Source organism: Marmota monax, unplaced genomic scaffold (assembly GCF_021218885.2).
Source record: "Marmota monax isolate L192 unplaced genomic scaffold, Marmota_monax_Labrador192_F-V1.1 WCK01_AAM20220418_F8-fsc00008, whole genome shotgun sequence".
NCBI lineage: Eukaryota > Metazoa > Chordata > Mammalia > Rodentia > Sciuridae > Marmota > Marmota monax.
The window spans coordinates 4,898,823-4,910,511 of NW_026694432.1; the positions used below are offsets into that span (position 1 = coordinate 4,898,823).

At 37.9% G+C, this 11,689-nt stretch overlaps 1 protein-coding gene across 3 annotated transcripts in view; it reads left to right on the forward strand.

The window, feature by feature from the left end:
• Positions 1-11,533, forward strand: part of Gpbp1l1 (GC-rich promoter binding protein 1 like 1) — a 42,527-nt gene extending 30,994 nt beyond the window's left edge. For all 3 annotated transcript variants that reach the window (XM_046469180.2, XM_046469179.2, XM_046469181.2), the window contains exons 8-12: positions 5,879-6,019; positions 6,468-6,626; positions 8,447-8,571; positions 9,391-9,493; positions 10,627-11,533. In XM_046469180.2, coding sequence (XP_046325136.1) covers positions 5,879-6,019; positions 6,468-6,626; positions 8,447-8,571; positions 9,391-9,493; positions 10,627-10,779 — 681 coding nt within the window. In that variant the 3' untranslated portion in view covers positions 10,780-11,533. The remainder of the gene's footprint in view (positions 1-5,878; positions 6,020-6,467; positions 6,627-8,446; positions 8,572-9,390; positions 9,494-10,626) is intronic.
• Positions 11,534-11,689: the final 156 nt, after the last annotated feature.

An 11,689-nucleotide genomic window follows, 5' to 3' on the forward strand; every position in this document is an offset into this window, starting at 1 on the left:
CTATGTCTCCAGACTCTCTGCAGCTGCCTGCTGGATTAGCTTCATCTCATAAACCTGTTTCTCCTAGTTTGCCTTTCCACTAATAGCATTAACATTCATTTGATCATTCTGCTGACTACCGTGGCTGCTTCTTTCCTCTTCTCCTTAACCTTCTCACTCATTCCCTTCAGCCAAGTAATTATAAAGCCCCTCTAAGTTATTCCCTCTGTGCTGTTCTTGTTTAGGACCTTGTCATCCCACATTTAGTGTTGCAGTGTACTCTTTTATTTTCTTATCTCTCCTATATTCATCTTCCACAGAACTGCCAGAATGATCATCCTAAAACAGTTGAATACAGCCAGGCGCGGTGGCACGCACCTATAGTCCCAGCTACTCAGGAGACTGAGGCAGGAGGATCACTTGAGCCCAGGAGTTGGAGGCCAGCCTGGGCAACATAGACTCCATCCTCCCCACCGCCCTCTCAACCCCCCCAACCCCCCCATCCCCCCAGAAAAAAATGAAAGGAAAGAAAAGAAAAACTGAATATATCATATCCCTTCCTAAATCCTTTCAGTGGTTCTAAACCATTTATAGCAGGGATTGGTACTTTTTTTTTTTTTTTTTAATGAAGAGCCAGATAATAAATATTTTAGTCTGTTCTGGTTACATATGGTCTTTGTTATGTATTACATCTTATTTTGTATCCCTTTAAACATGTAAAAATAATTAGCTCAAGAGCCATATACAAAAACACTTCAAGCTAGATTAGGCCCATGGACAGTAGTTACCAATTTCTCATCTGATAATTCAGTGTTCAAACTACTTAGCAGTCGCATGTGCAATTAATTCTTCATAACCTAAGTGCTATCTATCTTCTTCATTTACTGCCCCCTTTTTTTCTCTTCTTTCTCTTCAAGGTCATGCCAACCTCTTTATGAACCTTTTCTATTACAACTAAAGATCTAAATAATCATTATATCTCTATGGGAACATAGCGCTCTTGTCTCTTACCACAGTAGCTATAAAATTTTATCTGTTTTATTTGCTTATGTATAACCTCCCTAAGGACAGGCTTCAGATCCTCTTCATATTTATATCCCTGTTTCCTTTATTAGCACATAATTGCTTGAATAAATTTTAGCCTAAGGAAGCAATTAAAAGTTAGTGTTTCTTAAAAAAAGAAACACTGAGCATTAATTCACTTTCCATTGTGCAAAAGCACTGTGTTTGATGCTTAGAAACAAATACAAAGAAATCTAGCATCAATCTTGACTTATGGAAATGTGTGGCACAGGAGGACTAGTCACCTCTTGGTGACCAGAGAGAGAGACAGGAAAGGGCCTCGGTCCCAATATTCCATTTAAGGGGAAACCCCTAATGAGCTAAACTTCCTTTCACCAAGCCTAAAAATTTCACTACTTCTCAATAACATCGTGGTCTGGGGAGCAATCATTCAACACATGACCTTTAGTGGACTTTTTAAATCTAAACTGTATGAATTATCTTCTAAAAGGTTTAGGATACTTATTCCTCTGATGTTGAAAAAAGAAGGAATGTTAATTCAAGTGAGGAGAACAGATATTATAAAGAAACACTCTATAATGGAAGTTAATAGAGTTTTGAAGTAAATAAGTTCCATCTTGCTCTTGTGGTATGACCTTAAGGAAGTTTTTTTAACTTCTTGGTTTCGGTTTCTCCATTTATAAAATAGATATTATAAAAATAATATCCACCTTTTAAGTTTTTTTGGTGAGGAGTAAATGAGACTTTGTTAATAGAGTACTTAAAATGACACATAATAAAATGCCAATAAATTATTATTATTACCAACATGTCAGTGTACCTTACACATTTCTCCCATCCTTAACTGTAAACAGTTTTCATAAGTTATTTCATTTGAGATGTCTGCAAGCATTCTGTTAGGACTATAGAAACTACAAAAATGAGAAAGACAATGTCATTTTGTCTTCAATGATTTTAAGAGTGAACAATTGGTGAGGATAAAAATCATGACCCACAATATAACATGACTTTAGTCCTCTTGTGAATCAAGGGCAAATGAAGAGAAAACTATGTGAAGCTTGTCATTACTATCCTTTTCAAAGATAAAGCTTGAACAGGATGATGACAGTTGACAGATAAGAGAGGTGACTTGTAATGGGAAAGCAGAATACACTGAGAGAATAATGATTAGAGAAAGAAAGCAGAGTACATTGAGCATTCTTACCTGGAAAACTGGGATAACTATGAAAAATCAGTTTTTAGGAAACTTGAGGAATGTGGTTTTGGGGTACCCTGAGTGTGAAATGTTAGAGAAAGAAATGAGATGACTAATAGTTAATTATTAAGTATTAGCAATCATTACTAAAATTGAGTATTTATACATTGAACACTCATCAGGGCCTGGTGACAGACACCTATAATCCCAGCAACTCAGGAGACTAAGGCGGGAGCAGGTTCAAGGTTAACCTTGACAACTTAGCGAAACCCTGTCTCAAAAATTAAAAGGGGTGGGGGGCTGGAGTTGTAGCTCAGTGGGTAGAGAGAGCACTTTCCTAACATGTGTGAGGCACTGGGTTTGATCCTTAGCACCACATAAAAACAAAGGCACCGTGTCCATCTATAACTAAAAAATATGTTTTAAAAAAAAAATAAAAGAAGGCTGGAAATGTGGCTCAATGGTAGAGCACCCCTGTATTCAGTCCCCAGTATTAAGCATTGTGTCACTAGATGTACAAAATGAAAGAGATTTTTTAAAATTATACTCTGCCTGGGGAGGGTCCTCAAAAGTCTTTATAGCTAACTGTGTTCAAATACATGGTAAAGGGAAGAGACCTGTCATTTGTTGACATCTTATTGTGTTCCAAGATCTTTGCTAGGCCTTTTACACATATTAGCATATTTACTCCTCAATTATGTAATATGAGGTTTGAAAGCTAGTTAGTAATAAGAGTCAGGTCTCTTAGCTGGGCATAGTGGTGCACACCTATAATCCCAGCACCTCGGGAGGCTGAGGCAGGAAGATCTGAGTTCAAAGCCAGCCTCAGATATTTAGTGGGGTCCTAAGCAACTCATTGGGACTCTGTCTCTATAGAAAATACCAAAAAGGGCTGGGCATGTGGCTACATGGTTAAGCACCTCTGGGTTCAATCTCCATACCAGATAAAAAAAAGGGGGGGGGGAGATTCAACACTTTTAAACCATATCTAATTTCACAACAGTGCTGTTTGTGCTGTTCCAGGATACCTCCCATCTTGAAGGATGAAGAGGAGAGAAGAAGTTGAGAATTTAGAGTTAAACTTAACTAAGAATCTTTGTGTCACTCTCCAGGGCTAGTATCTTGAGCAAGTTATTTAATTTTGCTTATTCTCCTTAACAAAAAAATTAAAGGGTTAATTATATCTGTCACGTAATTGTAGTGAAAGAATAAAGTTAAATGAACTTTAATGAAGTTAAAGTTTTAAAAAGATTTTGAAATACATTTCCTAGCTCATCCTAATTACTCAGTAAATGAAAGTTTAAAAGTATGAGTTTGTTAAAGAGCAAATAAAGTGGGTGGGATATTTTAGGCAAAAGGAACCATTACCCAAAAATGGAGGCAGAACATGCCATATTTGGGAGGAGGCAAGTGATTCTGTGTGGCTAGTATGAGTGAAGTGATGAACAAATAAGACTTCAGGTAGACCTGTATAAAAGCTTAGGGGAAAAGCTGGGGATAGAGATACAGTTTTACATATTATCTACATAATTTTATTTTAAACTGATTGGTTCCACAGAACTAGTTTTTCTAATGAAGTTCACCTCGGAAAAAATAACAGCAGAAGAAGAGTTCTGAGCATAGAAAACTATAGAATGCCTACATCAATAGAAAAGACTGAAAGGGATTCAGGAAGTAAGAGCAGAACCTAGAGAATGAAGCATCAGGGAAAGGGAAAGAGATATGTTTAGAAAAATTTGGCAATGAGCAATAAATATGTCATTCCTCAAAGAAGACATATTTTTGAAAGCTGTCCTTTGCAATGTGAGGTTGAGATTTTTTAGTTATTTATAAAAGAGGTGTTTTACAAAATGGGGATAGAAGTAAGTATTGCAGGGAAGAAAGTATGCTATAGTGTTTTAAGTTACTAAAGATTAAGTTGGAATAAAATTAAGCATCGATGTAGGCATCCTATTACATGTAAAGCTATCTGGTAAACCTTTTGTACTACTGTGGCGGAAACACAAAAGTGTTTTGTGCCATGAGGTGACAACGTTAAAAGAAAGACAAGGCTTCTAGTAACATTCTATAACTGAGGAAGCCACAAATCATCTTTAATGTTAACACAAGCAGTCATCTTTTGATTTTCATCAGTGCCAGAGCTTTAAAAAAAAAAAAGAGTTTTATCTTCATTCGGTTAGGCCATTGTCTCTCTTATCTAATTGTATATTCTTTCTAAAGGTGTTATTGGATAGTGGAAAAGCAAAATCGTGTACTAGCTGAGTGACATTGAACAAATTGCATAACGTTATTGTCTTAAGTGTCGTTCTCTATAAAATAAAGTCAACATAACAATAATTATACCTAAACTTTGGGCAGTGGCATATACCTGTAATCCCAACGACTCTGGAGGCTGAAACAGGAGGGTTACAAGTTTGAGGCCAGCCTCCTTGAGACTATCTCAAAAAACACTTGAGATGTAGTTCAGTGGTAAAGCACTCTGGAGTTCAGTCTCCAGTCCCACAAAAATAATACTGATTATACCTGATGTGTTTAAGAACAAAATAAAACTATATGACAAGCACCTGGTACATGGTAGATATGCAGTAAAATTAATTCCTTTTGTAAAGTTACTGTGTCATCTATTGTACCCTCAACCAAGAGGGCACCCAAGAAAGGAATAATTTTCACACAAACCCTTTCTACTTTAAGTCTCTTGATTATAATATTTCAGTCTGCAAAAATAAGTAAAAATTTTCCATTTGCTTCAGCCCCATTGACTTGCCTCATCTTTCTTGGTCTCCTCAGATAGTGTCACTGACTCAAAAAAGAGCATTCCAGATATACTATGTTGCCATCAGAGTTGGGGTCATGGCCAGATTCCACAAAACTAAGAAAAAAAGGGGCCTCTGCTGGGTACAGTGATGCATGCACATCTGTAATCCCAGCATCTCAGTAGACTGAGGCAGGAGGATTGCAAGTTTAAAACCAGCCTCAGCAACTTAACAAGACCCTGTCTTAAAATTTAAAAAAATTAATGGCTGGGGATATAGTTAAGTGTCCCTGGGTTCAATTGCTGGTACCAAAAGCGGGAGGAGGCGCTAGATAGCCTTGAAGTAGCTTCTTGCCTTCAAAGTTTCTAGAAAACAGCATTTTTCTGATGTGTTATGTGGAAGTTAGTAATGTCATAAAAGAAAAATTGAGGATCTGGGGTTGTGACTCAGTGGTAGAATGCTTGCCTAGCACATGTGAGACCCTGGGTTCAATCCTCAGCACCGCATTAAAAAAATAATAAAATAATAAAAGTGTTATGTCCATCTGTAACTAAAAAAGAAAATTTTTGAAAAATTGGGTTAAATGGGACATCTTGTCAAATTTATCTGTGCACTTAAACACTTTGAGAAATAGCACAGTAATGAGAACCATTGAACTTTGATCACCCCAGCACCTCTCAAGCTGATTGAAGTAGAGCTCTTTTGATAAATACCTGTTAACATCCCATACAGCTCCTCTGCTTTCCATCTTCCTTTATCCTTCAATGTCTAATCTCAGAAAGGGTTTGTACACCTTCCAAACATGTTGAGACAGGTAAGCTCTGGGGACTTGCATTCCCACATAACATTTCACTCTTTGCTTTAAGATTTTACAAGCTGAGCTCCTATTTGTATGCTTGTTTTGACTTATATATTTATTCCCATATAGCCCAATGCATGGAAATCTAGCAGAATGGAACACAAATCAGGATCCCTTTGCTCTAGCCGGGAGTCGTCATTTACCAATCCAATTTCTGTTACAAAACCAGTGGTACTGGCTGGTGGCGCAGTTCTCAGCTCTCCCAAAGAGGTGAGTGAGGATAATGCAGGACAGCCTTTTCCAAAGTTGCCATTTCCTATTTACTTACACTAAGATATCCACCGTGAATCTGTAGCTGTAATGCCATTTCTTTTGTTAACTATGCTTAACTGAGAATTTTTTTTTGCTTTTGTCTCCCATTATGAGCATATAAAAGTGGACAGTAGCCGAGTGGGGTGAATGTTCTGTGATAAACCTACACCATACTGCTGGTGTCTGTAGAAGGATCAGGAAGGTGCTATATAGGCCAGCAAGTCTTAACTATAGAAAGCCTGCAAAAATAAGTCATTAAAAAAAAGGATTACTTTTTTTGTTAAAAGATGAGAGTATTAAATAGGCTGCCAGATTCTGGAAATTTGTGCCATTTAGAAGTAATACAGAGAATCTCAGTGCTTGCCCTTTGCTATCAGGAGCAAACCTATTTGTGGTATTTGCCTAGAGTCCCTCCAGCATTACCCCTCCAATTGAGATCAGCTCCTCTCGTCTGACCAAGTTGACCCGCCGAACCACTGACAGGAAGAGTGAATTCCTGAAGACTCTGAAGGATGACCGAAATGGAGACTTTGCAGAGAACAGAGACTGTGACAAGCTGGAGGATGTAAGAGCATATGAGTTCTCTGGGACAATATAGATATTTTCCTTTGTAATATGTAGGGGTTTTTTTTGTTTGTTCATTTGTTTTTTCCTTAAGGGTGAAAGAAATGGCAAGATTTTAAAATGTACATAGTATCTGTAAGAGTCAGAGCCTTTGGTAAAGTGAACTTAATTCATTGTTCATCAGAGATTCAAACTAGGATTTATTTTATTGACCATTAGGTTCACTTACTGAAGGGTATCTTAATTGCTTCCAAGTTCTAGTAATTATAAATAAAGCTGTTGTAAACAACTGTGTGCAAGTTTTTGTGACCATTAGTTGTCAGGTCCTTTAGCCATTGCGATGGCTAGATCATAAGGTAACAGCATGTTGAGGTTTTTTTGATTTGGGTTTGGTAGAGGAAGGTGGTTTGTTTTTGTTTTTAGTACTGTGAGTTGATCCCAGGGGCAGTTTAGTACTGAGCCACATCTTCAGCCCTTTTTATTTTCTGAGTTATGGGGTCTTTTGCTAAATTGTCAAGGCTGGCCTTGAACTTGACAGTCCTCTTGCCTCAGCCTCACAAGTAGTTGTGAGTATTTATAGGCATGCTCCACTGTACCTGGTTGCATATTTAGTTTTCAAAGAAACCACCAAACTGTCTTCCAAAGGAGTTACACCATTTACATTACTACCAATAATGAAGGAGAATCCATATTGCTCTACATAACAGAATGTGATATTGTCCATGTTATGGATTTTGACCCTTTTAGGTAGATATATAGTGGTATCTTGGTTGTTTTAATTTACATTTCCCTAGTGACATGAGATGTGGCTCATCCTTTCATATGCCTATTTGCTATTTATATCTTATGTTTAGGTCTTCTGCCTATTTTTAAATCAGGTTGTTTTCTTGTTGAATTTTAAAGTTCTTTGTATGTCTTGGATAACAGTCCTGTCAGATACCCATTTTGCAAACATTTCCTCGCTCAGTGTGGCTGTCAGTTGTTTTTATGGATCATGCCTTTGATGTTGTATCTAGAATAGTCGTTGACATTTAAGGTCATCTGTATTTCCTCCTATATTATTTTTAGATGTCTTATGGTTTTGTATTAAATTTAGATCTGTAATTTTGAGTTAATTTTGTGAAGGGGTATAAAGTCTTCAACTAGATTCATTTTTTTTAAAAGTATATGGTTGCCCAGTTGTTCCCATACCTTTATTGAAAAAACTGTCTCTTCTCCATTTTATCACCTTTGTTCCCTTTTCAAAGATCAGTTGACTATGTATTTCTGGACTCTATTCTGTTCCATTGATCTGTTTGTCTATTCTTTTGCAAAAACCACACTGTGTTGATTATTCTAGCTATTATAGTAAGCCTTAATGTCTGGTGGCATCAGTCTTCCAACTTTGTTCTTTTCTTTTAATATCATATTAGCTATTCCGGATCTTTTGCCATTCCATGTAAACTTTGAAATTCAGTTTTTTATATAGCAGGTCCCATTTTTAAGTGGGAAAACCTGTGGGCCGAGGTTTTCTTCAGAAAGCACTTTCCTGGGTTCTGACTCCTTGATTTTGTAGGTTGCTTGTCTTACGACAAGAATCATAAGCCAAGTGGGTGGTGCATGAATGTAATCCCAGTGACTCTGAAGGCTGAGGCAGGAGGATTACAAATTTTGAGACCAACCTCAGCAATTTAATGAGACTTTGTCTCAAAATTTTAAAAAGGGGGTGGGGCTGGGGATTTATTTCGCTCAGTGATTAAGCACCTCTGGCTTCAATCCGTGGTACCAAAAGGGAAAAAAGGATCATTAAATCAAGTGTGTCCTTCCTTTTATTTATTGCAGTTGGAGGACAACAGCACACCTGAACCAAAGGAAAATGGGGAGGAAGGCTGTCTTCAGAATGGTCTTTCTCTCCCTGTAGTAGAAGAAGGGGGGGTTCTTTCACACTCTCTGGAAGCAGAGCATAGGTAAGAGAGGACAAGATCATAAAGAATGTTGGGCTGGGGATGTGGCTCAAGCGGTAGTGTGCTTGCCTGGCATGCGCGCAGCACTGGGTTTGATCCTCAGCACCACATACAAATAAAGATGTTGTGTCCGCCGAAAACTAAAAAAATATATATATATATTTAAAAAAAATTTCTCTCTCTCTCTTTAAAAAAAAAAAAAAAAGAATGCTATGTGTGACCTGTTGGTGAGGATCTTAAACATTCTTAAGACATCTTGGATAGAACTGAATTGGGCATACAGAGAGAAGAGACCATGAACATTGTAACTTGTTCAGTGTTAACATAGGTTGGCCTGTTGGCTACTTAGCATTCTCTCACAGACTTGGCCAAGTTTTTCGCAATCTCCTCTCCAAAGTTTTCTTGTCATTGAATTTCAGACTCAGTTTATGGCTCCAGTCCGAAAAGGAAAGAAATGAGAATCTGTTTCCTGGGACTGTGGTGCCGTCCCAAATGAACTGTTACCATAAAAATCCCCTTAAAGGAGCCTTGGAATGCTTGAAACCCCTGGTGCTTAAATGAGGGCCTTGAACATAAAGCAGCCAGCTTTCTTGGGCAAGACTGGATAGCTTGTGGAGCCTGCCAAGTATGGGAGTACTTTCTTAAAAGAAATCTCCTATTCCAGGGGAATTATAGGATTAGGTTCTGAGAGAGGCCACAGTGCCATGAAATTGAAAGAACTTAGGTACATGTGGAAATGTCCTGATTTTCTTGTGAAAAGCCATAGATTGCCCACTTAGGCTTACTGTTGTCCTATTTTCTTTGTCTTTTTGCCTCCACCAGGTTATTGAAATCAATGGGATGGCAAGAATATCCTGAAAATGATGAGAATTGCCTTCCTCTTACAGAGGATGAGCTAAAAGAGTTCCACATGAAGACAGAGCAGGTATGTCATAAATCTTCCCTGGAGACCAGTTAAACACTAGGAAAGAAAGGAGTCAGGACAGTACTTTCCCTTAGGAAGCCCTAAGTGAGAGAGAGAGACCTTGAAAAAGAAAGTATAAAGTAATTACCCTAGTAGAAATATAAAGGAGCATCAAACTCTGCCTGAACAAAAAGGATCTCCAGTGGTAGGTATACCAACAGGCTAGTGACTAGCAGATTCCAGAAGGTAACATTCTTTCATCCTCATAGCTCTAACCCCTTATCAGAACCCCAAGATTATGTTCCAAAGGTCTGAGCTCTATGTTTAGGAAGAAGCCAGAACTTTCTCTATATTCAGCCCTGAGTTCCTTCTGCTGCTCTGGCGAGAACTAAGAAACCAAAAGGCTTACATGAATTCATTCAACAAATGCTTGACCACTTTCTCTGAATAAAACTCTGCCAAAGGGTAAGGATTTGGCTCACTGGTAGATCTCTTGCCTTATATAGGTGACACCCTGCATTTGATCCCCAGCATTGCAAAAAACAAGAACAAAGAAAACCCTGCCAGATCCTAAGGTTTACAACAATGAACAAGATAAATGAAGTTTCTATAAACCTCCTTGAGTTTACATTCTGGTGGCATATAAATGACAGCTGAATAAGTCCCACAGAAGGAAAACATACAGGCTGACATAAGACCTTACCACTCAGAACTCAGAAATAGGAAATCTCAAATCCTACCTCGGACAAAATGAATCACAGGTCCTTGGCGTGGTGGCACACGCCTGTAATCCTGGCTACTCGGGAGACTGAGGCAGCAGGATTATGATTTCAAGGCGAGCCTCAGCAACTTAGCTAAACCCTAATCAACTTAGACCATGTCTTAAAAAATGAAGATGAAGCTCAGTTGTAAAAGCACCCCTGGGTTCAATCACTAGTACTCCAGTACCCAAAAAAAAAAAGCCAACCTTGGATAATTATTTGTACATTAAAGTTTAAACAGCCCTACTGTGAGAGATCTTAGAAGATCTAAGTTTTCCCCCATCTCCCATTCTCCCTCATATCAAATTGAGGCCTGGCCTTTTCCTATGTCCCACAAGCCAATGTGGTCATTGATGGATTATTTTTTTCCTTTCTCTCCCACGCTAACCACAGCTGAGAAGAAATGGCTTCAGAAAGAATGGCTTCTTACAGAGCCGCGGTTCCAGCCTATTCTCCCCTTGGAGAAGCACTTGTAAAGCAGAGTTTGAGGACTCAGACACAGAAACCAGTAGCAGTGAAACATCAGATGACGATGCCTGGAAGTAGGCATATAAATGCTCACAGTTAATCTGACTCAGTAAACTCAGCTTGTGTGTTTAGGGAATATACAAAAGAAATTGTTCTTTTCCTTTTCTTATGTTGTTGAATATTTCATGCACAAGGGAAATAATCATATCCCAAAGAAAGAGCAGTTGGCTTGTTTAGCTTTTGTTGTTGTTCTTCCCTATTATCTGCTTAATAGAAGTTTGTGTGGTGGGAAAGATTTTTTAAATACACACACACAGTACATATGGGGCGATGCACAGGTGGGAGCTGGCAGTGCAGAGATGCAGAGAGGAGGAGACACTGGTCTGCAGCAACAGCTTCTACTACCAGCCCTTGGGGCACTCACCCCTGTGCTCAAGCAATCATTGTCAATGACAAAGTGACTATTGAAGTTATAATTGTATTAAATTAATGCTAATAATTTGGATATTTTATTTTATTTTTGGCTGCTCGGGTAACTTTAGCCCTTAACAAAGCATATGTGGTTTTTTTTGTTTGTTTGTTTGTTTTTGTTTTCTTTTTTCCTTTTTGGGTACAGCTGTAAAATATTTGGATATAGGAAATGTGTTATTCTTGCAGCCTTGATATTCAGGGTGGATTGTAAAATATAAATTTTTGTGAGATTTCAAAGATTAAGATTATTTTGATAACATTATTTACAGATTTAAAAGATGTGGTTATCACAAGTCTGTTGAGGGGAAAAACTACTGCATAAAATAACTAACTTGGAATAAATATTTTGCATCAGTTTAAATTGTCTTGTGTAAGAAGTATGTTTTCTTTAAAATTAGCAAGCACTCTACCACTAAGTGACATATCCTAGCAGATATTTTTTGATGCACATGTTTAATGAAGTCAGAAACCAGATTTTCCTCCCTGAAACCGTTTCATTTTCAGTGCCATGTATTTA